Source organism: Heterocephalus glaber, unplaced genomic scaffold (assembly GCF_053883595.1).
Source record: "Heterocephalus glaber isolate CG9 unplaced genomic scaffold, H.glaber_assembly_v1.0 deba00001452, whole genome shotgun sequence".
Lineage (NCBI taxonomy): Eukaryota > Metazoa > Chordata > Mammalia > Rodentia > Bathyergidae > Heterocephalus > Heterocephalus glaber.
Window position 1 is genome coordinate 23,191,900 of NW_028258302.1, and position 26,901 is coordinate 23,218,800.

Consider the following 26,901-nt stretch of genomic DNA (forward strand, 5'->3'; position numbering starts at 1 on the left):
AGCCTGCACTGGCACCCCACTCCTCAGCTGTCCTCGGCACCCTGTCAGGTGAGGTGTGACTGACTCCCCCCACCCCCAACTCCCTGGACTTGGCTGTACCCTGGAATTGTGTGGGGACCTCTAAAACCTACAGCATCTGGGTCCCCCAGACACGGGGATGCCTTTGATACAGCTGGGGACCTGGGTCCGGGCTTTCAATCTTCCCCAGGTGCGTCTATCGCACGGCGGAGTAGGGACGAAGCTCACAAAGGCATCGTGTGTGAGAGCCCTGGGGTGTGGGCTGGTAGTGTGGCCCACCGCACCCCACAGCTGTCCTGACAGTGTCAGTCCAGGCCCCCGCGCCCACCCTGCACTGCTCCCCCTGCCCCTGGTGCATGTTTCTCATTTCTTCCCACCCTTCCCCCTCCCTAACCCTAAGTAGCTGGGGTGGGGGGCTGTTCAGGGCACCCCGGGGTCCTGAGCAGCCTTCTGGCCTCTTCCCACCAGTGCCAGCAACAACCCTGAGTTATGGCAACCAAAATTGTCCCCAGACATTGCCAGGTGTCCCCAGATGTTCCCAGAGGAACTGATGGTGCCTGATCCAGGGTTCCGAGAGGGTTCAGGGGATGGGGACCAGCCAGGAGGAAGAGCAAGCCTGGTTGGAGTGGGAAGCCTGGGCCCTTGCCTGGCTCCCTGACAGCGGTGATGGGAAAAGCAGGGTGTCACCTTCTCAGAGCCATTCAGAGGCCGGGCAGGTAACATCCATGAATGCAAGTATCCTACGAAGGGACTTGCTCCAGCCATGGCTGCTGTGGGAACGGAACCCACGGTGATGGTCTTCTGATTTCCAAACAAGGCCAAACGTTTTCTCCACCAACCAAAAACCAGGCAAATCCCTTCCACTGAGCTTGCTGCCCGGCAGGCTTTGGCCTTGCTACCAGGCGCCTCACACCCTGCTTCCCAGCTGCCAAAACCCAGATTGGGAGGGGAGAGCCGTGACATGAACAAGGTCCCGAAGCAAAGCCACCAATCCGTGGGATGCCCTGGGAGAAGGAATCCAGCTCCTGGCCGAAGCCTGTAACAACTGCAACATCCCAGTGTGGTGACAGGCGGACGGCGTATGGAGACCGCCACCTCAGCCTTCTTCCAGTAAGTTACACAGCCCAGTGCTTTTCAGCCTTTCCCCTGCAGTCCCTCCCTCAATCAACACTCATGCAGACACCACTCACGGGGCCTGCCTGGATGCCATAGGGGCAGGAGGACCCCACTGTCCCCCAAACCAACAGCTGGAACCCACGGGTTCCAGTTTGGAAAGCAGCCAGCTAAGAAGAGAGCCAAGGAGGCCCCCACCCACTGCAGAGAGCCCCTACTTGTCGCTTCTTCCAGACCAACTCTCGTGACCCCCCCCCCCACCGCCCAGAGCAGGCTGGGACCCCATCCTTCCCTTCTCTGCAGAACCCAACCCAATCCTTCACTGACCTGCTGAGGGCTCAGGCCGTCCGGCATGGGACCCAGCTCTGGGGCGGGGGGCTTGATGTCCGTCACACTGACCTCCAGGAGCCCCATGTCCTCCTCTTCTGAGTCACCTGGAAAGTCAGATGGGCCAATGACAAAGCCAAGGTGGAGAGCACACACCCTGCTCAGTCTGCAGGGCTGAGAGCCAGCCCGGACACCCGGAGGAGCCCTGGAACAGCAGCCCCTGGGGCTGTGCGGGTCCGAGCCAATGCTTGGCCCCATCCTGTGCGCTCCCTGCTCTGCCCAGGGCCTGGAGTGGCCCTGGAGAACTGAGTGCCAGAGAGAGAGAGAGAGAGAGAGGAAGGGAGTGAGGGAGGGGACACAGAGCCACATAGAGCCACATAGAGCCCTAGATCTCAGCGTTAACTCCTCCAGAAGTCACTGTCCCTGCTCTGGCCCAGCAAAGGGCAGCCGCCCTTGTCCCATCGCTAGGCCCTAAAAATAGCTATCTTCTGCACGCCTAAAGAGGAAAGAAAATAAGCCCAGAGAAGAACGGGGCAATTTGGCTTTGCACTTTCATTTTTAAAAAAAATAAAATTAAAAATGCAAAACCAAGAAAGGAAAGTTCAACTGGAGCTGACCAGGAATTTGGGACAAGGGGCTGGAACCCAAACTTGGACAGGCTGAGAGGGACAGCAGTCCAGGGCTTAGGGGAGAGGCAGCCCAGGCAGAGGGTACCAGGGCCTGTCCCAGGAGGGTCCTGGTGTCCAAGAGGGGCTCAGGTACCGGGAGACAGCATCCCAGTTGCTCAGTGACCCTGAAACCCTCCGGCGGCCACAGTAGCAGGAAATGGGATGGGTACTGAGAGAAGGCTGGGAAGAAGGAAGCAGAGGTGACCCCAGGGCTGAGCAGGCAGGGACTGGGGCGGGCCCTTACCTGAGCAGGAGACAGAGGAGGAGGAGGAGGAGGGGCAGCGGACGACTGCATGGGGGCAGGGGTGGCGAAGGCCCTCCTGCCTGGCCCACATGACGCCTCGGCGGGCATCACTCCGCACCCACCCCAGCCGCAAACTCCGCGGCTTCCTCTTCCCCCACGAGCTGCTGGGTAACATTCTTGGCCTGCGATCTGAGCCCGGCAGCTATTAATAACACCACTGGTGGGAGGGTCAGTTTAGGAGAGGCTCCGGGCTGGTGGGCGGGGAGGGAGGGTGTCCCAGAAACAATCCCCAGCCACCCAGCCTGTCCTCTCCCTCGGGGTGACATGCTCCCCAAAGCTGGAGAGGGCACCAACCCTGAGTGCCCAGTACTGCGCATGCCCACCGTGTTCAGCTCACTCCAAGCAGCTGGGGTTCAACCCATTGTACAGAGGAGGAATCTGCTGCTCCAGAGGGGAAGAACTGGGCAGGGTCACAGCCCAGGGGCCACAGAGCGAGGATGTGAGTCAGGTCAATGTGATGCCAATCTCCCACCCAACACCATTACTTGGGCTGACCACCACCGAAGATAACGCCCGCCATCGAGGGCCCTTTCCACACACTACCTCTGTCATCCTCGCCACAGCCCTGGGAGACAGTGCCAGGCATGGTGGGCTGGCAGCCCACCTGGGCACCAGGAAAGCAGGCAGGCAGCAGGCCAGGCTCTGCCGAGACCCTCCCGCCCCTGCCCCCTTCCTCGGGACTGTACTCCCCCGCTACCCGTGTGACTCACTCCAGTTGCTGAAATGCCACCTCATCACAGGGCCTTCCGCAGGGCCCACCCCGCTGGCGGTCACTCCTCCCCTGCCTCTGGAATGGCTTTTCCTAGAGCTCCTGTGCTACCTAGCACTGTATTACATCTCTTTTCCTTGTGCTTTTCCTTTCCATCATGGTGACTCAAGTAGCGGGTACCTCAGGTCAGCTCCTAACACACAGTAGCTGCTCACTAAAAGCTGCCCAATGAATGATCAATAGATCAAATCTGACCATGAGACTCTGCTGACTAAAACCCTCCAGTGACCCTCCAGGGTCTGTAAGATCAAAGGCCACTGCCCAACAAGGCCCCTGCACCCCTACTACCTAGCCCGGACCTCCTGCCCACCCTCATTCCAGCCAGGTGAGGCCCCCTCCAAGCCTTTCCACACCTGTGTGTTCTCAGCCAAGACCCTAAACCTCTCTGTGCTCGTGCCCATCTACAGCCCGGGCACACAATATGCTGTGCACCTTGTTCAGTGTATTTGTAACGTGTGAGGAGCCACCAAGCTCTGGAGAGAACCTGGGACACAAGAAACTCCAGTAATGCTGAGCCCTGTGAAAATTATTTCTTTTTTCTCCCTCTGTGGTACTAGGAATTAAACCTAAAGCCTTTGCACTGAGCTACGTCCCCAGCCCTTTCTGTTTTTTGAGATAGGGTCTCACTAAGTCACTAGGATGGGCTCAAACTTGCCATCCTCCTGCCTCAGCCTCTCAGAGTGCTGGGATCGCAGGTGTGCACCCCCATGCCAGGCTGTGAAAATCATTTCTTAGACCTCTCACACCTTCCACCTCCGGGCCTTGGCACATGTCTGATCCTCTTCCTGGAGCATGGCTCCCTCCACCTGATGACCAAGGCTCCTCCTCCTTCCTAACCTCTCACCCCCACTCCACAGTCCTTTCCTCCACACTCCCCAGGGGCCCCTCGATGCACTTAGTAGGTACCAGCTGGGTGGAGGATGGGCAGATGGCTGTGGAGCACAGGAACACTCGGGGCCAGGTGAGCAGGAGGTCAAGAAAGTCAGGACTAAGAGTAAGGGCAGTCTGAAGGGAGGAACGTCCGAGACTCAGCCCCCATGGCCACAGAGGCCCGGTGCCCTCCCTGCCCCCAGCGGGGCAGCACCTTACCGAGGACATCTTTCCGGTGCAGAAAGGACACCTTGCGCATGACAGCCATCCTTGTCTTCTCCAGCCCATCCTTGGTCCCGCTCTTGGCGGCCTTCATGAGCTGGGTCATCTGAGCGAAGGCAGAGGGCGCATCAGAGAAGCTGAGGGACAGTGGTGACACCTGTCCTTCAGGGCCATCAGCTTCCTCCAACCTGAGAACCACCCAGACCATTCCTGCCCAGGTGGGTGAGCAGCCACAGCCAGGAGAGACAGGGAGGCCAGAGCAGGTGCCATCGTGCCCGGGGGTCTCCCTGTGGGCAGGGGCCTCCCAACCCACCAGCTTCCTTCAGGATGAACCTCAGGAACAGGTGTCACATTGAGGAGACAGTGTGGAGGGGCAGGGGCAGGCTGGAGTCCCGGGGCTGAGTTCAAATTCCAGCTGTTTCTTCCCAGCAAGCAGACAATGTCACTCCACCTTGCTGAGCCTCAGTTTCTCCAGGTGAAACTGGGGCAAGAGCAAAACCCACCCTCTCAGGGTCTGTGTGGACTAGGAGACCAGGAGGCGCACTGAGCAGCTGGTCTGCTGTGCCATTTGGCAGCAACGGAGAGAAGTCCACACCCTCTCCCACCACCAAGCCCGGGTGAGGATCTCGTCCCTTGCCCCCGACAACCAGGTTCCCTCTGAGCCACTCACTGCCCGGGGAAAGGGGAAGAGAAGCCGACAGAGAGCAGGAAGCAGCTTCCCCGAGGCAGACATGGGCATAGCAAGCTGGGCAGGGCAGAAGGCAGGAGGAGGCCACTCCGTGACTGTCCTGCCCGACATGATGGCCCCGGCGACCACAGCACCTGATCTGCACACCCCAATTCCTGATGATGTTTCTTTTTTAAATTTTATTTTCCTGCAGTAGTGGGGGCTGAACCCCAGGCCTTCACACTGAGCTACATCCCCAGTCTTTTTTTATTTTTTATTTTAAGACAAGGTCTCACTGAATCACTAAGCTATCCAGGCTAGGCTTAAGCTTGTGACTCTCCTGCCTCAGCCTACCCCAATGCCGGGATGACAGGCATGTGCCAACCATTACATCCAGCTGTTTTTAATTAATTCCAGTGAAGGTTGCCACAACAGACAGCACAGTTGCAGGAAACCCTCTCCACACTCCACTGAGAGCAGGGAGCTCGGATCTGTGGGCATCCTGGGGCCTCCTCTGTCCTCAGTCCCACCTGACTGTCCCTTGGTCCCTAGCTAAAGGCCACGCTTTTCTCCAGGGTCTGGGTGAGGAAGGCTTGCCAAGAAGCCATAGCTGCAGGGGCAGGGTGGTGGCTTTTCAGGAACAAGGCGGCCTTCTGGAAACAGTCCCCGGGCAGGAGAAAAGGGGAAGTGGGGCCCAGCTGCTCCCCAATCTACAGGGAATGATCCTTGGCCTCCTGTGAGGGGGGCACGGGAGACTATGAAGATCTAATGGAAGGACAGTCTGCACGTCTGGGGTACATCCTCTTCTGGGGGTCATCTTCCCAGACTGAGACCATTTCCCGTTCTTGGAAGGAAGCCACCCAGGAACCTAGGACCAGGACACTTGGGGGGAATCATTTAAAGCCCTTTGCTGGCATTTTCCTGGTGGAAGGAAAAAGCAACATGCAAACACCTGAGAAGGTCCCCGAGTCAGTGTGGCCATGGATGGGGAATGCGCCTGCTCTGGGCTCTGACCTGCACGGCCCCTCGCTGAGCCTCAGTTAGACCTGTCCCACCCTGGGGGATGGTGAATGTGTCCCTTCTTGGGCAACCAGGCTCTGATGCAGGGGGCAGTGCTGTGGAGGGGACAGCACTCAGGCTTTGGTGTGTGGAGACCCAGCTGGAATCCCAGCTCTACCACTGGCCACGAGAGCTGACCACCAGTAGATGCTGTCCTCGCCTTGCCCTGAATGATGGTGTACCGGGGACAAGACGATCAGGCACGAGATGATAACAGGCCACAGTCACCAAGCTCTTAGCACTGAGCATCTTGCAGTCCCGATCACACAGTGAGGAAGTGGTAAGACTGGGATCTGAATCCAGGTCTTCAATACTACAAAGCTTGTTGCCAGGACACAGCAGGTGCTCCATTAAGGGCTGCTAATGGTCAACAGCATCATTGTCCAGAAGCCTGGGTTCAATCCATGCAGGTGCACGGATTTCTCCTTAACCTGGACCTCTCTGAACAGCATGGAGGGGCAGGAATGTTCAAGGTCACCAACACTGTATTTTTCAAAGTATCACCCAAACCCACCAGGGAGGTTAAATATGCAGATTCTTGGGCCATCCCCCAGACCTACAGAATCAGCATCCCAGGGGTGGAGCTCAGAAATCTGCATTTTTAACAAAGGACTCCGCAGGTGATTCTGAGGGCCCTAAAGATTGAAAAGCCACCCAGGAATTCTTGTGACCATTAGCATGTCCATTGCAGGTGGGGGAAAGATCCAGGAAGGAACAAGAATATGGGAGGCACAACTGGCTTAAGCCACCACCCAGCTACAGCCCAGGTGCAAACTGTGGCCAGGGTGCAGGTCCCAGGGCACCCGAGGCTCAGCCCACCCTTACGGCCCAGCACAGCAGGAAGGCCCTGAAGGTCTGAGGCTCCAAACGGGCCCTCCAGGCATGGGGAGGGATGGATGAACAGTACCTTACAATCGTACTTGTGCTTCAGCTCCTGCATGTCTCTCCCCCCAACTCTTAAAGCCAAGATGTCTCTCTTAGTCCTGGCGTATCTCTCCTTTAGCCTAGTCAGGTCTGGAGAAAGCTGGAGCCCCCAAGCGGTCAGGCAGAAGGAGAGCAGGTGAGAGGAGCAGGCAGGGTAGGAAGGAGACAAAATACAGACAACGGAGGAAAAAGGAGACTCAGGTCAAGTGGCAGACAGACAATCGGACAATTGGGGAAGGCGGGGTGTGGCATCCCGGGGAACCAAGCAGCAGCTGGACTAGGTCTGGCTGGAATCTGTTCTAGCAGCATCCAGCCCAACAGGCCGGCCAGCTGGGAGTCCTGGCAGGGGGTTCTGGCTGCTGGGGAGCCAAGGAAGAGGGGGACAAGCCCAGATCCCCTTTCTCAGGGAAGGAGAACAGTGCTGGGAGGTAAGAACTACATCTTCTCCCCACCCCAAGGCCCAGCACAGGGCCTGTAACCTAAGAGGCTCTCGGTATGTTTGTAAGATGATGGTTGGTGGTGGATGGATGGGTGGGATGGGCGGGATGAGCGGACAGAGAGATAAATGAATATGTGCACAAGTGCACAGAAAGAATGGATGATGGGTAGAGAGTGGCTGGACAGATGGATGGATACCAAACATACAGACGGATGGGTACACAGGCAAATGGGTAGGTGAACAATTAGATACATTTGCTTGTGTGACCATACAGCTGGGCAAGTGATGGATGGAAGGATGAAGAAACAGGCAAGGGAGTAAAAGGATGGATGGGTGGGCAAATGGACATCCAACAGGCAGCACTATTCCAGGAAATACTTCCTGGTTTTTCAGAAATAGTGCCCCTGCTCTAGAGCATTTCCATGGTGTGAATATGCACATCTTAGCCAATTTCTAGCTACCAAAGTGACATGGTTGGACATGGATCCATAAAGAGATGCACCCAGGTGGTTCCTGAGTTTTTGTTGGGCTGGCACAAGCTGACCCTGGCACACCAGTGAAGGAAGAGGTGAATGAAAGGAGGGAGGGAGGGAGGGGCAGACAACTGCATGGACGGCAGGATGGGTGTTTGGCTTACATTGAGTGGGAGGTGGAGCGACAGAAGAAACACATTCAAACATTCATTCATACATTCAAACATTCATTCATACATTCAAACATTCATTCATACATTCATAAGCTGTAACCGGGATATTAGGCTATTTGGTAAAGAAGACCAAGACAGGTACTGTTACTAGTGAAATAGACAGGTAGGAAGATCAAGAGTGAGGCACGGAGGCAGGCCAGCCTGTACACAAATCATAGCTCTCTGCTTGCCAGCTAGAACAGTCCTTTACCTCTATAGGTGGCCATAATAATAGCTACTTCACAGAGCTGCTGAGAAAATTCAATGGATACCACATGTAAAACCCAGAGCTTAGTAGGCACTCAGAAAATGGAAGCCATTATGATTTTCTTTTAAATTACAAGAGCTCAGTATTTGTTAGATGGATGGACAGTTGGATGGATGGATGGATAGACAGTTGGATAGAGGACAGTTGGATGGATGGATGGAGGGATGGATGGATGGACAAAGAGATGGCTGAGGTATTTTCATTCATATGTGATGTTGAGTTTGGCTCTACCATTACTGGCTGTGACCCTAAGCTTGTCATTTAACATCTCTGAGCTTCAGTCCCATAGATTATTCTGGTCAAGAAAATGAGCATCTTAATGACAATAATACTAACCACTCTAGGGTATCAGGAAAATCAAATAAATGAACTTGCTTTGCAAACTGTACCACAGTGGGTGGGTGGCCACTATTTTTATGCAAAAAGGATCCAAGACAGGGACCCAAAGAGTGACCCAGACTCCCAAAGCACACATAAGCTCCCACAATAAAGCCATGGCTCCTGGGCCTTCTGGAGCCCTTGACTTCTCAGGGTCTGACGACTAGGAAATGTTAGGCTCAGAAGTCACTTGCTGAGCTCCTCCATAAAGGAGGCTGGGACCAGAGCTGGCACAAGTCCTGCCCGGCCCCAACCACCTGATGAGGTGGTCATAGGCAGAGGGCAGAGGTGTGGGAAAATTCTCTCACTGACTGCAGGTGGCCATGAGTGGTCCTCATAGGACCAAAGCAGCTGCTTACACTTGGGCCAGGTGTTTCTGAGGAGGTCCCTCTGCAGCCACCCCCCTTCACTTTCTTTGGCCAGAGACACCCGTCTGGGGGTAGCCTCTACGAGCATCGGAGGCAGGGGCTCCATTAGACTTCTTGCAGCTGGGCCCCTGGTCCAGGGCCAAGGTCAGACTCCCAGGACAGGACAGACACTTCCCCAGACACCTGAGGCCCAGAGCCCACGGCACACACAGCACACACAGAGCACAGCCAAGCAGTGATGACTACCCAAACACGCCCTGCTGCTGGGATGCCAGGCACAGGGGTGGACGCTGAGCAGCTCAGAAGGACAGAGCCCCATGGGCAGGGTGCAGCAAGGTCCCCGGGCAGAGGTGAGCATCAGAGCAAAGGGTCCCACAGCCCCACACCTTCCCAGCTAGCTGGGCTCTGGCCTGTGGCAGAGAAAAAGCCTTCGTGTTAGAGATCCCAAGAACCATGCCACGTGACCTTGGGCTGAGGCAGAGCCCAAATCCCAGGACGTGAGGCTGTGAGGGGCCAGAGCTCCCAGGCAGCCCCAGATCCCACCCCAGGGCCAAGCTTCGGGCTGAGAAACAGGTCCCTGGCATCCCTGGGGGCAGAGAGCAGGTTAAAAGGCAGTGGCCAGGCCCCACCCGAACTCTGAACCACAGTCCCTGGGAGTGACCCTGGCATCTGCAATTCCACCCAGTCCTCACAGGACTCTGATGCCACACAGGTGGAGAGCCTGAACTCCAGCCTCCCTTCCCTCAAGAGGAACCCACGGTTCCCTCCAGGCTCCATCAGGGCCTTGCCCAGTGACAGTGGGAGAAGAGAAGGGGCTGTGGAGACTGCTGGGCACATCCAGAGCAGGTCGGGCTGCAGAGGTCCTGCCCTGTGTGGCTGCCTGAAGACTCCTGGGTGTGAGTGCTGGCCGGAGCAGCTGACCTCTCCCAGGGGGGACCCTCAAACTCAGGAATGAGCTGGAAGCCCCTAGAAGCCTCACCTAGCCCCTGCCTGGCCCAGCAGTTCCCACCCGACAGGGCCATGAGCAGATCTCACCTGCCTGCCTCTGTCATTTCAAAAGGAGCCGGAAGGGTCCCTGTCACCACTGGTCAGGCAGCCCTGTAAGAAGCTGCTGCCATTAAATTGCAAATCACAGGACAACAGGTGGCTGCCTCTTGGGGGCTTCCATAAAATAATGGGGAAGAGTCAAGACATCCTGGAAAGGAGCAATGGTCCATCTGCCCTCCTCTTGCCTGGCAGAACCCTCTGTGAAATAGGCAGAGTGGGCCTGCTCCAGGCAGAAACACCAGAGAAGCCAAAAGCCCAGATGGCCAATCAAAGGCCTTAGAAAGAAGCCCCATGGGCACCTCTGCCATGGTGCCAGCAGCCCCTAGGATGCTGACCAGCTGGGTGGCTGGGTTGAGAACAGTTCTGAAGCCCAGTCGGAGCCCATGAACAGTGCGAGCAACTCACTGGGTCTGGACAGAATGGGTGGGGTGGGTGGGTACCATGCCAGCTCCAAACCACGCCTGTCCCCAGTCTGAGCTCTCCACAGACACACAGTGGCCCGGGGTCACTCCCTGCCTCTCTGACGACCTGGGCCCCTGGCTCCCTGCTCACCACTCTCTTGGGGGAACCATGGATCTTGGCTCTCACCCCCACCACCCCTTCCCTGAAGGGGTCCCAGTGCCTAGGTTCCCTCACCTTGGGCTGGAAGGATACTCGGTGCTTGGCAGGCTCAGCTTCCGGCTTGGCCTCCTCCCCTGAGTCCTCGCTGTAGCTCTCAAACTCGCTGGAGCTCCAGCCTAGGTCTTCGGGCTCCCGGGGCGCACGCTGCACATCCTCATAGAGCAGGTTCCGCTCTGCCCCTGCAGCCAGGGCAGGGCTGGTGAGCCGGGGACACCAGGGCCGCGCAGCCAGCCCAGTGGTGGGGAGTGGGTAAGAAAATGGGGACAAGCACAAGTGCCAGACACACACACACACACACACTCACACACAGACAGACACAGACACACACTCACACAGAGAGAGAGACACACACACACACTCAGACACTCACACAGACACACACACACACACTCAGTAGCTTCCTATTAACATCGTTTGACTTTATGACCCAAGCGCTCTTTCAGGCCTTCAGGCCTCTCTTGGAGGAAAGCTAAGGGTTAAGTCCTGACTTGGGCCCTCAGCATCCTCCTGTACTTGGAGATTGTTGGGGCACCAGCCGCACAGGAAGGGGCCAATCCTCCCCCGGCCCCAGGTCTGAGTTCCTGTGGGGTCCAGTACAGTCCAGTAGGGGGCGTGCCTGGCCCAGGGACCAGGAGTGTGTTTTCTTCCAAAGCCCCAGAAGACGGGTACAAAGTTGGAGCTGAATGCTCACCAGGTTATCTGGCTCCCGCCCACCTGCTCTTAACCACCTCAACGCAGTGAGGCAAGGACATATGGACCTCCCAGGCCGTGAGGACACTGAAGACTGGGGCCAAGAGATCAGGTGTTCAATCTGTCGCTTGGGAAAGCAGCATGTGGGCGCTACAAGACCCCAGCATGGTACTGAGCTTCCCTGGACTTCCAGAAGCTACAAGCAGGGAACTGCACCCCAGGCACGAGCCAGGCTGTGAAAAGGCAAGCGTTTCACTGGCCCCTCGGTCCATTCCTGGGACAGGAGTGGGGAAGGAGATGGCTCCAGGCCCTTGGTCCTTGGCCTGTTGCCTGTGTGCTGTCCCACAGGACTGGGTGCTGACCACTGATGGCTACATCCCCCCTCAGACTAGTGGCTCCTTGAAAGCAAGGCTGGTGTACCCTTACTGGACAGGGAGCCCCTGAAAACAGGCAGATTACTAGAGTAGGAAAAGAAAGAGTCATCCATTCAAGTCTGGGCTATGTGATCTGGGACTGGTGGCTGAACCTCTCTGATGTGACTGGAGCAACAAGCCCTGCCCTCTGCCGGCTTCTTGGAGTTCACTCAATCACGGGCTCAAATGTGCTTCACCTGTCACGAAATGCCACCCAAATCCTCTGGGCCATTCTGACTCCAGGTTAGAACCCCAACCCTGCTCCTACATTTTCCTCATCTAGAAATGAGGATGCGATACCCCAAGCCAAAGCAGCTGAATGACCTGACACACAGGGAGCCTGACCTGTTGTCCCAGCAGAGATGGGCCAGGCTGCCGCTCCACATCCCTCCTCTCCACTCGGTGAGCTCCAGTGGCACCTACCTCACCTGTACCCCATGTCCCTTCTGCAGCTATGATGTCCCTGCCAACCTGTCCCACCCTGGTCCTGACCCAGAGCAGGGTGCAGGGCTTCTCCGAGCTTAACCTACACTGCCTTCTGGGTCTGACACTCTCTTGTCTCCCCAACAGCCCTGGGAAGCCCGGAGTCAACCTGTTTTCCTGAGGGAGGACCAGGGGTTGAGCAGTGACGGGACCTGTCTGGGGACCCATGGCCACTGCAGCCTCAGCCCTGGACACTCAAGCCCTGGCCATGTTGAGGCCCCATGAACCCCACCTGGAAACCTGCAGGGCTATAAAAAGGCACGAAGAGGGTGGGCAAGGCAGGGAGCGAGGGAAATGCCTTACCAGGCTGATGGGCATCCGGACTCTCGCAGGGGACGTCGTCATAAATCACGTCCTCCTCCAGGGCAGGAAAAGTGAACCGGTCGACTGGGAGTGGAGGGCAGAGAAAGAGCACCAGGTGGGCGGTGGCAGCCACCGGAGCCGTGACCAGCTGGTGGCTGCAGTGTCCTGACGGCTCAGCCAGCACCGAGGCCTAGAGCCACCGCTGCTCTCTGGGGATGCAGTCCCAGCTCCTCCCTGCACTCAGCCACTCCAAGGTGCAGACCTCCACCCACCTCCCTGCCACCCCTGGGCCTGCATATCTGGCTACCACTATATGCAGGCCCGGGGACCCGCTCCTCCTCTGGGCAGAGCTGGGAGGTGGGAAACCAGCCCTTACCCTGAAGGAGCCTGTCCTGGCCCCTGGGTCTTCTGGGAAAGTCACAGCCCCCTGCCCTAACCACTGCTTCTGTCCTCCCTGCAGCCCCCACTTGCCCCTGCATGTCCCACCTTCCCCTCTCCCCAGCGCATGAACCAGACACAGCCATACTGAACACTCTCCCACCAGTGAGGGAGCCGGGGGCTGAGGAGACATAGCCTCCCTTGCCCTCCACCCCTGAACGCCACCCCTTACCTGGACAGCCAATGGCTGCTAACCCAGGGACCAGGTGTTCTCTGCCCTCTAGCTCCTGCACATGCTGGCCCTTCAGCCTGGACCTTCCTTTCCTGCCCACCCCTTGTGTGGTCCTCTTCCCAGAGTGACCTTGCCCCACTGGGCCTGTCAGTGGAGCCCGGGGATAGATGCACAGCTGGGTGTGGGGCCTACTCCTGGACCACGGCTCTTGTGGACAGTGGCCCATCTACCACAGAGTAGCCACCGAGCCCATGGCAGCCCTTGGAGGCAGGCTGAACCTGTGGCTCTCAGGAGCCAGCATAAGCTCTTGGCCTCAAGGGGACTCTCAGCTCATCCTGGCTCTACCCCAGGTAGGCGGCGGGCAGGCAGGGGTGGGGGACTTACTGCGACGGGAGCTCTTCCGCTTCCAGCTGGAACGCTGGACCCCAGAGAAAACCACGTCCACAGCATCCCCATTGCTCACCACAGCTGGCACCCTGCAGCCCAGAGACGATCTGTGAGCCAGAGGCTCCAACACTCATGCCATCCCCGGTCTGCAGGGCATGTGATGGGCAAGGCCCATCAGGGAGGCCCAGGGCCAGGCTAGCTTTGGACAAGCCACTAGCCCTCCAGGTTTCCTCATCTTTAGAAGGCACTGTAGCAGCCAGATGGGATGGCGCATGCCTGTCATCCAAGCACTCTGGGAGACTGAGGCAGGAGGACTGCAAGTTTCAGCCCAGTCTGGGCAACTTAGCAATATTCTCTCTCAAAATAAAGAAAATTAAAAGGGCTGAGAACGTTAATCCCCGGTACCACACACACACACACACACACACACACACACACACACACACGCACACACAGAGCAGAAGAAGGCAGCGTGGGCCCTGCTGCTGCTTTTAGCATGAAGGCTGAATGCGTTCTCAGTTGTCAGTACCCACCCGCTCTGTGCATTGACCGGCTCCTCCTGCAGTGCAGACCCAAGGGGAAGCTCCCTCCTTTCTCCACATGCAAACGAGGTCAGGCTGGGGCATCCCCTGCCTTATGCAAGAAAGAGGACTACACAGCTTCAAATGTGCAGAGGAGAGCTTGAAGACAGGCTGGACCAGCGCCCAGCATTCCCTAAGACAGATAAGCAAACAGGAAGGGGCAGAGCAACCGGCACCACCTGAACCAAGCAGCAGATTAGGCGGGCAACTCCAGACACGCAGGGACTGCTGGCTCCTGACTGCTGCTACAGCCAGGCGCCTACCTCCTCCTTGTTCCTGCCCAAGACCGCAGCCGTAGGCCAGAGGAACAGCAGACAACCCTGATGGGGCCATCCTATAAAACATCTGCCCTGGCCCCTCCACCTCCCAGTGTCATGGACTCCTTAGGGGAGACGGAAAGGCTGTCACCTGCCATAGGAGTTAGGAGATGCTATGACTGAAGACATTTGGGACCTTGCGCTGGATCCTGGAGTGGAAAAGGAACACGCGTGGGAAAACTGGTGAAACCCACGTGAAGTCTGGAGCACAAGGTTACTAAGTGGTGACGCGCCATGACAGGTTTCCTGGTTTTGGTGACTGTACCATGGTCACATAAGGTGCCAGCAATGGGGAAACTGGTCTACTGGGAACTCTACAGGCTACCTTTGCAACTTTTCTATATACTGGAAATCATTCGTACATGAATTTTCTTTTTTACATGCAGGCTCAGACAAGGTTTGGTGGCATGCACCTGTTATCCTAGCACTCTGAGGCAGGAGGATCGCCACAAGTTCAAGACCCACCTGGACTACATAGTGAGGTCCTGTCTAAAAACAACAAGGGCGGGGGATTTAGCTCAGTGGTTCCGCCGCCTGCCTAGCAAGCACAAGGTCCTGAGTTTGATCCCGGTACCAAAAAAATAAATAAGTAAATAAACAACAACAATAACAAAAGTCCAGACTCAACGCACTCATACACACACACACATGCACACAAAACAATGATCACTTGTGCCAAGCTAGAGGGAAGAGGACTTACACTGTCTGAGACAGTGGCTACCATTGCCAAGGAATTAACTGGAACTTCCTGGCACCTGAGCTGTCACAGAACAGGGGGACAGGAGGTGAAAACCAGAACAGTGCTGGGGATTCAGGAGATAGGAATCCACACTGTTGAGCACCATTAGGAGCCAGAGCCTTCTCTTCACCTTCCAATCACACCAGATAGAGTGGATCCCAGCTTCCTCCCCTTCCACCTGCAAACCCCAAGATCACCCTGGCAGGAAGTGGCAAAGCCAGGCTGAGAAGCCAGCATACAGCTCCCAAGTGGGACTCTTCCCACTGCCGTCCACTGTCTGCCATGATGAGGCCCAGACAGCAGTGATGACGGAAGGGTCCCTTGTGCTGTCCAGGACGGTGGTCACCAGCCATATGTACGTACACACTGAGCACCTGAGATGTGGCCAGCATGACTGTGGAGTTCAGTTTTTCATTTTATTTAACCGGAAGTCACATGAGACTAACTGCCACCCATTGGGCAGCCAGGTCTAAGCGACATGTCGGAGAAGCAGGTTTCAGCTCCTACTGGAAATCATTAGTGTTGCCCAGGGTGAGGATGAGAGTGCTTTTCCTGGATGGGAAGCTGAAGCCAGGAGCGGGCAAGGCTGTTTCGGAGCAGGGACAAGGTGCTGGTCTGAGGAGAAGAGCGGAGCCCTCATCTCCGAGAGCTGCTTCCCTGCCCCACTGGCTCTTCAACACAGACACATCATTGGAGCTCTTGAATCCAGCCACTAGGAAATGTAAAGACACGCTGGCCGTGGTGGTGCACACCTGTGATCCCAGCACATGGGGAGGCAAATCTGAGTTCAGCCTAGGCAACTTAGCAACTTAATGAGACCTGGTCCCAAAATAATTGTTTTTTCATACCAGCGATTGAACTCAGGACCTTGCATTTTTGAGGCAGGCGCAGTGCCACTGAGCTAAATCCCTGGCATTTTTTTTGTTGTTTGTTTGTTTGTTTGGAGACAGGGTCTCGCTATGTAGTTCAGGTTGACCTTGAACTCACTATGTAGCTGAGGCTGGTCTTGACTTCATAGTGATCCTCCTGCCTCAGCCTCCCGAGTGCTACAAATATGTGCCATTACAAATGTGTGCCATCAAGCCCGGTTCCAAAATAAAAATTTACTTGGGGGTGGGGGGCTGGTCATATAGCTCAATGTGAAGGTGCTGGATTCAATTCCCAGTACTGCAAAAAAAAAAAAGAAAAGAAAAAAGGGGGGGAGGGGAGACATGCTCAGCAAAAAACAAATTGTTCTAGCCAAAGTGGACATCAGTTTCAAAGGTTTGGCTTGACAATCTCCATCCACAGGCCTGCTTAGCTTTCATATATAACATGACAATCAGCAACCTTTAAGAAGCACCTGCGAAGCAGGTGTAGTGGTGCACGCCCATAATCCTAGCACTCTGGAGGCTGAGGCAAGAGGGTCACAAGTCCGAACCCAGCCTGAGCAATTAAGCAAGAGCCTGTCTCAAAATAAATAAATAAAAAGGGCTGGGAATATAGCTCAGTGCAAAGGCCCCAGCACTGCTATTTAAAAAAAGCACTTGCTACTTGTTTTGCTTTACATGTATTTGCAAATCTAGTTTCACAGGAATATACAGGAGATAGGTGCTATTATCCCCATTCTACAGTCTGGAAAACTGATGCTCACAAAGGAAAAAAATCACTCGCTCTGCTATTTCAGAGCTGGGATCGAACGGAGAGTTTGTCTGCCTGCAAAGCCTGTGTTCCTTCACATCCTGAAAGGTGAGAATTTGCACGCAAGTATTCACCCCCAGGGCTGGGGATTTAGCTCAGTGGTTTCGCTGCCTGCTGCACAAGCGCAAGGACCCAAGTTCGATCCCCAGTACAAAAAAAAAAAGTATTCACCGTAGATTTGCCTCCTCAGAAGGCATTTACCCTGGCCTGTTCAGCCACCACTGTATACAAAGGAAGGCAAGAAAGAGCTCTCAGCAGAGAATCACAGCCCCAGGCTCAAGTCCCCACCTGCTCTGCTCTGGTCTGAGTCCTCCTCAAAGTCCCCACAGCGAAAGCAAATCCCCCAGGGTGGTAGTATTAGGAGGTGGGACCTTTGAGGAAGGTACCCTCACTGAACAGCCCATAATCACACAGGTGCTGACCCCACCCACCACCCCAGCCCAGCTCCAGGCCCACACCTCCTCTCTGATGTCTCAAGGTCCCGCAGAGCATGGACAGTGTTGCAGTCTATACCTGGATGCCCCCAAAGCCTCACGCACTCATAGGTGGGGCTTTTCAAGAGGTGATTGGGATCATGGGGGCATGAGTCTCATCAGTGGATTAGTCAGCAACCTTTAATCTGTACTTTCTAATTTTCTGACAATAAATACGTACGACTTCTAAAAAGGGAAGGAAGGAAGGGCAGAAGGGAGCGAGGAAGGAAGGGACCGAGGAAAAAAACTTTATCTGGTAATGTTAAGAATGGATTAGGAGCCGGGCGTGGTGGCTCACGCCTGTAATGCCAGCACTCGGAGGCAGAGGCAGAAGGACTGCCTCAGAGTTCAAGGCCAGCCTGGCTACATAGTGAGTTCAGGGCCAGCCTGGACTACAGAGTGAGACCGTCTCAAAAAAAAAAAAAAAAAAGAATGGATTAGGAGGACCGGGAATATAGCTCAGCAGCACAGTGCCTACCTGGCAAGCTCAAGGCCCTGAGTTCAATTCCAGGTACCAAAATAATTTTTTTTTAATTTAAAAAAATAAAGAATGAATTAGGAGCCAGGTATGGTGGTGCACACCTATAATCCCAGCACTGAGGAGGCTGAGGCAGGAGGATCACAAGTTCAAGTCTCATCTGAGCAACTTGGTGAGATCTTGTCTTGAAATAAAAAATAAAAAAAGAAGGAGCCAGGCACAGTGGTACACACCTGTGATCTCAGCCCTCTGGGAGGCTGAAGCAGGAGGATCACAAGTTTGAGCCCAGCCTGGACAACTTAGTAAGACCTATCTCCAAATTTAAAAACTAAAAATATATACATATATCTCAGTGTAAAGGCCTGGGTTCAATCCCCAGTACCATAATAAATTAATTGATTAATTAATTAATTTTAAAAGAGGCTTGGATGTGGCACAGTGGTGAATGCCCCTAGGTTCAAGCTCCAGTACCACCAAAATAGTGATAATAATAATCAAAGATGGGAGCGGTCCAGCATGGGCCCCTCATCCCAAGGTCTGCCTTGGACAGACCCTCAAACTTTGGCAGCAGAAGTATCAAGCTGCTCCCTGACCAAGCACTGGATCTCAGTGCTTCCATCTCAGCTCATCCTCCCAAAACCCCCATCAGGGGGTCTCATCACCCCACTTCCAGAGGGGAAACTGAGGGTTAGGTAGCTAAGCCCACAAACAGGTCCTCTGTCACGTGACTCATGGATACAGACCAGGTCCAAACCAGACCGGTGTGGGAGACGGCAGAACCAGAACAGCCTAGAACACAGGTTCAGGGTTTAACCCTGGCTCTGCCTCCTCTCACTGGGCGGCAGCCCTGGACTGACAGCGCTTCCGATCTGTGCCTGCTGACTCATTTGTAAAATAGGGATCGAGACAGTGCCTGCCAAGTGTGTCTCAGACTCCTGAGATAAGGGACCAGCATATAGCAAGTGTTAAGTACACACATGTGTGTGCATGCACACACACACACACACACACACACACACGGAAAACACACCACCGGCCAGGGTGCCAGCCCCCAGCACAGCACTCACCCAAGATGTGCAACAGAAGGACAGGAGGAGCGTCTGCGGGCAGGACAGGGACACTTTGGGGGAGCCACTGTTCTGCTTAACTTGGTTGTGAGAATACAAAGGAGATGCAGACAGGGCTGCATGACCAGTAGAGGCCACGCATGAATAAGCTATTTGCACTACGCCCTTTGCACTGGGCACCTGGGATGAAGGGTAATAAAGCAGAATCCCATCACTGTGGGGACCCAGAGCACTTAACATATGCACAGGGTCCTCCTGTGTGGCTTTTAGGGAAGTGGCCATGCAGCTCAAAGGGTCCTCAAAGGGCCTGGGACCCAGAGGTCCTGGCTCTGATGTAGGGACTGAGATCCCTGTAAGCAGGGGTGGAGAACACAGAGATATAATGTAGGGACCAGGAAGGGGACAGAGAGAGGTCTTTATGGAAACGGGAGCCTGAACCCCAAAACACTCCCATGAAGGACTCCGGTGGGGGAAAGCTGGTATCTGTTCAGTTTCAGCTCCCACCTGGACCCTGTGGGGCCGGGCACAGGAGGCCCACATGCTGTGGACACCAGAAACACAGCTGCTCCTGGCACATCGGGGGAGGGTGGGCGTCCCTGGCCCTCCCAGGAGTTCACCACCCAATGCTTCCCGCAGGCTCCAGCCCCGGGTGAGACTCCAGCCAATGGGCAGCATGATCCACCCTGTCCTGCTAACCCAGGAAGGGGAGGACAGGAGGACAAGTATCCCAAGGGGGCCAATTAGAATCCCTACGGCTGGGCCAGGAGCCAGCCAAACACTGACCCAGCGGGAAATGGTGAGGCCACAAGGGGCTTTGGGGCAGAACCAGGCAGGAAAAGCAAACAACTCCAGATGGGGCCAGAGTCCAGGGGCTGCTGCTCTCAGCGGCCAGGGGTGCAGGCCCAGGTCCAGGAGAAACACAGGAAGCTGGAGATCTGTGCTCAGGTTTCCTGGCCACCACCGTGCACCCAGCGCCCTGACTCCTTCAGCAGTGGTGGCAGCAAGAGCTCGGGGAGGGTGGTGCTAACATTCCAGCTTCAAACCCCACAGGAGAGGCAAACACTATGGGATTCGGTGGGTGGCTTTGGGGGCAGAGGGACCTAATGCCAACCCTGCCATTTACCAGCTCAGGAGATCCTGGGTCGCCTGCTTCAATTCTCTAAGCCTCAGTTGCTCACCTGCACAATGGCTCTGAGGGCTCCTAGCCGTGAGGCACTCGGTACAAGAGTGACTCGAGAAGTGGCAGCCAACACCATCTGTAATCCAGATTGGTCTCAGGCCACTCAGCCACTCCTGTCCACCTTCCACCTCCACTGGCCTCTGTCCTGGTCTCTGTCCTCTGCCAGGGTCAGAATCCAGCTTCAGAGATCTCATTGCAGCACAATTTGTTTTCTCCTGGTTGTCATGGAGATGCTGAGAGTCGCCTTTCAGACCCTCGAAGCCCCTCTATCCATCAGACACTCAACAACCATATCTGCAGCACTTGCCCCGCGCCTGACAGCATGCTAAGCCATGAGGACACAGCAGCTAGCAAAATATCCCCTCTGCCCAAACAGATGTAGTCCCTGCCCCCTTGGAGCTGACCTGCAGTGGGGAGACACTCTCACCCTTCCACCTCCACTTGCCCAGAGCCACACACCAGGCACTGCCCCAGTTCCTGGGGGTCCATAGAACACTTCAGGGGGTTTGGAGAGCTCTCTCCATGGGCGAAATCCTCACCCCAGTAAATGCACAGTGGGGTGGCACCCTCCCACCACAAAGCAGAGGGCAAGTTCCCGAGGGTGGGATACTCAGGGGTGAGGGGAGCCACAGTCCTAGTCTGGGGTCCAATATTCATAGCTGGAACACACCACCTGGCTTCCCTGGGGAGTGACAGTCCCTACATCCTAGCGATGGGAGAGGGACAGGGATCTGGGCATCCAGCTCCGTGCGTGGTGCACAGTAAACACCGTCATTATCACCGATCCTGTCTGAGGCTGTGATTATTCTTATCGGCTAGCAGGTCTGTGTGTCCCACAGAGGGAAGAGAACGCACTGCCAGTCGGTGGAGCAGGAAGTCTGCTTTTTCCCAGAGGGGTCAGAGGAGGTCCCGGCCACCTTCCACCCCTGGGAGGGCCGAGCAGGGTGGCTGACTCCTAACACACACCAGCAACACCAGCAGCTCTGTTTACTCCACGGCAGCCTTCTCCGGGTGACCCAGGCAAGCACACACAGAGACATGGGAGTCCCCAGACCTCTGAGCTGTTTACCACTGTCCACTTGCTCACCTGCCCCTCATCAGTGCAGCTGCCTGCCCAGGCCCTGGGCACCCCGTCAGCCTGACCTGTTCATAGCACCACTCCCGAGGCAAGTTTGACCCTGCCATGAGCACAGAAGATGCAGACACAGAGAGGTGGGGAGGCTGCCCGTGGCCACAGTGTGTGGGTGAACACCCACTAGGGCCCAGGTCTAACTCCCAGGGGCATAGAGCCCAGTAGTGCAGTGTTGCTGGAGCAACTGGCATGGGCCAGCCAGGCTAAGCCCCTTGTCTAGATTCTCCACACAGTGCCCTGTAAGAGAGAAGACGGACAGTCCCCATTTCAATGCTTAGAAAGAGAAGCTGGAAGCTGGGTATGGTAGTGCACGCCTGTGATCCCAGCATTCAGGAGGCTGAGGCAGGAGAATTGCTGTGAGTTTGAGGCCAACCTGGGCTACATAGTGAGATCATCTCAAAAAAAACAAAAAAAAAAGAAAGAAGGAAAGAAAGAAAGAAGGAAGGAAGGAAGGAAGAAAGAGAGAGAAAGTCTGGGGACAGCAAGCAACCTGCCAGACCTAGAGTCAGCTCTTTGGGGTCCAGAGAACCACTGCCAGCCCTCTGGCTGCCAGCTACACTCCTGCCTGGCAGCTCACGGCCCAGTGGCTCTGCTCACCTGCTGCGAAGAGGGCAAGGCTGGCCCTGCCTCCCACTCCCCAGCTGGGGATCAGGTGTCCTGCAGGGGTGAGGTCACTGACACCAAAGCTGTGCAGATCTCAGCAGCCTTCTAACTACTCAGGAGGAGCCTCAGGAGCGGGGGCCGGGAAGAAGCCACTCCAGACCTCCCAGCAGGCCTCGGAGGAAATGCAGCCCAAAGAGACTGAAACGTCCTCACCCTGAGATCTGTCACCTTTGGGCAAGTTTTAAAAGAAAATCAAGATTTTCTTTTCCTTTTTTCTTGGATGATGGGGAGGAGGAAAGTGCCCTGGATGGATTCTGCCCCCAGAAGATCCCAGAGTGGAAAATCAAAAACCAAAGGAGCAGCTGCAACCTCCATCAACAGAGATGAGAAGGAGGGAATGAGGCTGAGAGCACTGGACAGGGAGTCAGGAGGCAGCAGCATCTCCCTTCGTGAAGTCACGCCCTACACACTCCCGTGGGTAAATTCACAGGGACCTTAGGGACCCTATCCTAACCCATATTCTCCAGGGGGACACGTCCCATGAACAGTGTCCAGTAAGTGGCACTTAAAGCCCTGTTGCCCAGGTAGCACACTCGGAAGTAACACTGATTCACTACTGTTGCTGGGGAGGTGCCAGACACAAGCATTGGGGTGAGGGGGGTCCTATACCAGTCCACTTTGACACCTCACAAGTACTTCCACCTAACAGATGGGGAAAGTGGGGCACAGAGAGGTTCTCAAGGAGCCCAAAGCCACACAGCCATGTGACAGTCACCCAGGAGAAGGTGTCCAGGGAGCCAGCAACTCCAGAGCAAGTTTAGGACCAGAGGTGGTGTGCAGGGAGGAGGGCAGACGGTTAAAGGCAGAGCCCGGCCCCCTCCCTGACTGGACCTTGGCCCACTCTGACCGATCCTAACCATGCTAACCAACAGGATGACGAAAAACATCACCATATGCATCAGCTCCAGGCCAGTGGGTCACTCGGCCCCCGCATGGTGTCCGGCGCCAGCCTGAAACTTGATCTGGCTGCAGAGTCACTGTGGCCAAGCTCCAGAGCCAGGTCCCCAGGACGCAGCAGGACCAGGACTGCTGGGCCACAGCAGAGAGGGGAACCCAAGTCTTGGGGCGGGGTGGGGGCGGAAAGAGAGCACAGACTGAGCCAGCACCAAAAGCCTGCCTTGCTCAGGGACCACACTGACCCCAGCCCCATCCCTCTCTGAAGAGAGTCCAGTTATCAAGACCTCCCAGCTGGTGCACGGGAGCAGCTGCAGATTCACCCCAGCTCCCTCGTTAGGAGGAGAGGTGGCCCTAATGCTGGACCTAATTGCAGGGCAGCAGCCTGGCAGAAATCCTCCCAGGGTCCACCCACTCTGGGCGGTAAATGAGCACTGGCAGGACTACCACCCCTGCAGGGGCCGGGGCTGGCTTGAGAATTAGCCCTGGGCCCAGTTCCCCAGGGAGACAGGCAGGCGCAGACCCCTTCCCCAACAAGACAGCCAGAATTTCAACCAGCCCCTAACGCCCCTGGCCTAGACTCCCCACTATAGGAGAGACTCTGGACACCAGCACCCAGAGAGCCTCAGCTGCCAGCCAGGAGCAGAAAGAACACAGAGAAGCTGGGATTCAAAGCAACTGTCCTAGCCAGGTGTTGTGGTGCCTATAATCTCAGCACTCTGGGAGGCTGAGGCAGGAGGATCATAAGAAGCTAGAGTCCAGCCTGGGCAACTTAGTGACTTAACAAGACCTTCTCTCAAAGTATAAAAAACAGTCAGGCATGATGGTGTATGCTTGTAATCCCAGCACTCAGGAGGCTAAGGCAGAAGGATTGCCAAGAGTTCAAGGCCAGCATAGACTACATAGTGAGATCCTGTCTCAAAAAAAAAGGAAAAATTAAAAAGGGCCTGAGTTTAGTCCTGAGTATTAGGAAGAAAAAAACCCAACTGTTCTAATTAAATATCTGTTGTGAGGCTACACACGCTCAGGGAATCATCATTGGTCCATTTTACGGAGGTCTTTGACTTATACAGGGAGTCCCATACTTGGTGCTCATTGACCCTGGCTCTTAACCATGAGACTGCACAGAGACAGAAGGACAGAGTCCCCGATGACAACAGTCACAAGAGTGGGAATGGGGAGCCAGGTGTGGTGGCACATGCCTGTAATCCCAACACTCGGGAGGCTGAGGCAGGAGAATCACCAGAAATTTCAAGGTCAGCCTGGGTTATATAGTGAGTACTAGGCCAGCCTGAACTGCATAGTGAGACCCTGTCTCACAAAACAAAAACAAACAAACAAAAAGAATGAGAATGGGATGTCTGGCAAAACAATGCCCTAGCAGCCACTTGGTTCTCAATGACAGTGCCAGGAATGGCCCTTTCATTGTTTCCACTTCACAAAGACACAGGCAGACACTTGCAGTGAGTTCTGTGACTCCGCAGAGGCCATGCAGCTAGCAAGGAACAGAGGGAGGGCTGGGGCCAGGCCCGCTCTGTGCCATGGCACAGGCTTCCGGGCAAGAGACCGAATTCATGGCAGGGGCTGACCTTGTCCTGTCCTGCCCTGGAGAGGGGCTTATGAAACCACAGCCTCCTTCCAAAGGCTCGTGGAGCTTCTTCCTCCCCTCCTCCCATCCCACAGCCCTGCCGGGTCTCTCCTCTTTTCCAGTCTATGAGGTGATGCATCATTGAGTGCACTTACTCTGTCTGCGGTGGTGCAGTCGCTGGGTCCAGGTCTGCAGGAGAAGAGGGGAGGGAGAGCCTATAAGGCAGGAAGTTGGGCCCATGACCCAGCCTATTCCCCTATTCTGACCCAGCCACCTCCCAGAAGGCCAGGCTGCTGGGTCCCCTCTTCCCTGCTGGTGATTAAGCTCCCTCCCTGTCCTACCTGTACTGCCCCACCCCCACCTCACGGCCCACACTGCAAAGTCAGTCAGAGCCCCACCCTCCAAGACCCAGCCCCCCAGGCCCTGGCCCTCCAGCTTTCCACAACCCCAGCTCCTCCAGGAGCTGCCATCCCAGCCTGCAGGAAGTTCTGGCTGGTCTGGTCCCCAGGGCCTCTCCCAGATGACAGAACCTAAGAGCCCAGCAGTCACCACTCAACGCCAGCCTGATGGGAGCCTCCCTCCCCGGCTGCCCGAGGCTGCTGGGAAAGGGCTGCTCCTTGGGCTGGGGTGGATGCACTTGGGGAGAAGCTGGGAGGGACTCAGGCATGAGCTCTGGGCAGCAACTGTCTCCACAGCAAACGGGCAAAGCTCTCTCATTTACAGCTTGCCAGAGTGCGCCAGATGTTGCAGGAATGTTAGGAATCTCCATTCCCAAGGAAAGCGTGAATCTCTGGCTTCTTCCCCTGTGTTCCCCTTCCTGCCTTCTGGGGACAGCAAAGGTGCCACCAGGCATCCCCAGGAGCCCGCTCCCTAGGCAGCTCTCTACACTCTGTAGCCCCAGACACCTGGGACAAGGACCAACCAAGTAGTGCAAGAGAGCTTACCGGAGCCGAGGGTGGAGTCAAAGTGAATCAGCAGGGGCTCGTTCCTCTCAGGGGCAAGGCAGGGGACGCCCAGGCCTGTGCTGGTGTCCTCTTCATCATCACTGTCATCGAACTCAAAGGCCTCTCCAGGGTCCTCTACCTCGGGGGACGGGCCTGGGGCTGCAGGGACCAGCAGATCTCCTGGAGGAAAGAAGGGCTTAGCAGGCAACAGGGACAGGTGGTCAAGGAGGTGGACACTGCACAGCTGAGCAAAGAACATGAGCAGCTCTTGAGAATGAGATTAAAGTCATACTCAGGCCCCATGGCCCTGCTATGCTCCTAAGATGTACAGGGGGCTGGGTTAGGGGTCTGAGCAGGTGGCAGTGGACAGAGGGGAGAAAGCAAGCTCCAGGGCAAACATGTTCCCATCTGCTCTTGAACATGTGTATTTCCTCCTTGTTTTCCATCTCCCCAAAAGAAGGCTTTCTAAACGCAGGTGCGCATGCGGGCACACACCTTCCTGTGTGTGTCTGTGTGCACCTATGCGTTGGTACAAATGAGCATAGGCAGGCAGGTCTCGCATGAGGCACTTTTCCGGCAAGAAAGGCAGCAGAAAATCAGCTGCCTGGGATGCTTTGGCCTGAAGGCAGGCAGCGCCCAGGTGCTAAGGCCGGACTGGCGGGAGCTGGGGCAGGGACCTGAGCTACCAGCACAGGGTCCACGGGCAGGGCCTTGCCCACTCCCTGTGCTCCTCCTGGCCAGCCCCCTTCAAGGCCATGTCATGTCCTCTTCTTCCTCCTCCTCCTCCTTCTCCTCCTCCTTCTCCTCTTCCTCCTCTTCCTCCTCCTCCTCCTCTTCCTTCTCCTCCAAAGCTCAACTCAAGCACCTAACAGAGCAGGCCCTGCTTGCTGCCATCTTTGCCTCCTCCCTGTGCTCTCCTTGTCCTGCTGTGTGCTCCCCTCCTGATCTCAAATCTCCCAGAGCAAAGATGTTCCCCTACCTGTCCCCCTTTACAGTCACATCCTGGCCTGGCCCAAGGCAGGGACTCAGCAGCTTTGGCTGAAGGAGTGAGAGAAAGAATGAATTCTCTGACCAGAAGAGCACAGCTGCCCTCACCTCTCCAGCCATCCCACCGAACAGTGATGCCCTCTGCCCAGATTTCTCTCCCAGCATCTGCGGCAGGACAAACCCATAGGCATCCACCATCTCTCCAGCCAGAAATTCTCTACCCTTCCCACAAAGCCCTGTGGCCAACTGGAAGTGGCTTCAACCTTTTGACACTCTGACCCACATCGACAAGTTAACAAAGGAGATACAGGGATTGGGGAGGGAGCTGGGGTCATGGTTTTCTAATCACAAGCCCAGTGGTGGCTCATGAAATCAATTAGGCAGTCAGCCTTGCAGTTTGCACGTGAATTGCGTATTTCAGGTATTTTAAAATACTGTGTTGGGCTGGGGATTTAGCTCAGTAGTTCCACCACCTGCCTTGGGAGCGCAAGGGCCCGAGTTCAATCCCCAGAACCAAAAATAAAATAAAATACAGTGTAATAGTA

The 26,901-nt window shown here is 55.7% G+C and overlaps 1 protein-coding gene across 8 annotated transcripts in view; it reads right to left on the bottom strand.

The window, feature by feature from the left end:
* The window catches only part of Arhgef10l (Rho guanine nucleotide exchange factor 10 like), a 133,745-nt gene that overhangs the window by 59,917 nt on the left and 46,927 nt on the right, over nt 1-26,901 (bottom strand). For 3 of the 8 annotated variants that reach the window (XM_087215701.1, XM_004850396.3, XM_087215702.1), the window contains exons 3-10: nt 25,370-25,549; nt 24,581-24,614; nt 13,631-13,722; nt 12,637-12,720; nt 10,763-10,926; nt 6,925-7,041; nt 4,289-4,397; nt 1,459-1,565 (exon numbers count right to left, since the gene is read on the bottom strand). In XM_087215701.1, the coding sequence (XP_087071827.1) occupies nt 1,459-1,565; nt 4,289-4,397; nt 6,925-7,041; nt 10,763-10,926; nt 12,637-12,720; nt 13,631-13,722; nt 24,581-24,614; nt 25,370-25,549 (887 nt within the window). Of the gene's footprint in view, nt 1-1,458; nt 1,566-2,370; nt 3,077-4,288; nt 4,398-6,924; nt 7,042-10,762; nt 10,927-12,636; nt 12,721-13,630; nt 13,723-24,580; nt 24,615-25,369; nt 25,566-26,348; nt 26,408-26,901 lie in introns of those variants that run through there. The other 5 variants (XM_087215699.1, XM_021262914.2, XM_087215703.1 and 2 more) reach the window with 4 other exon arrangements.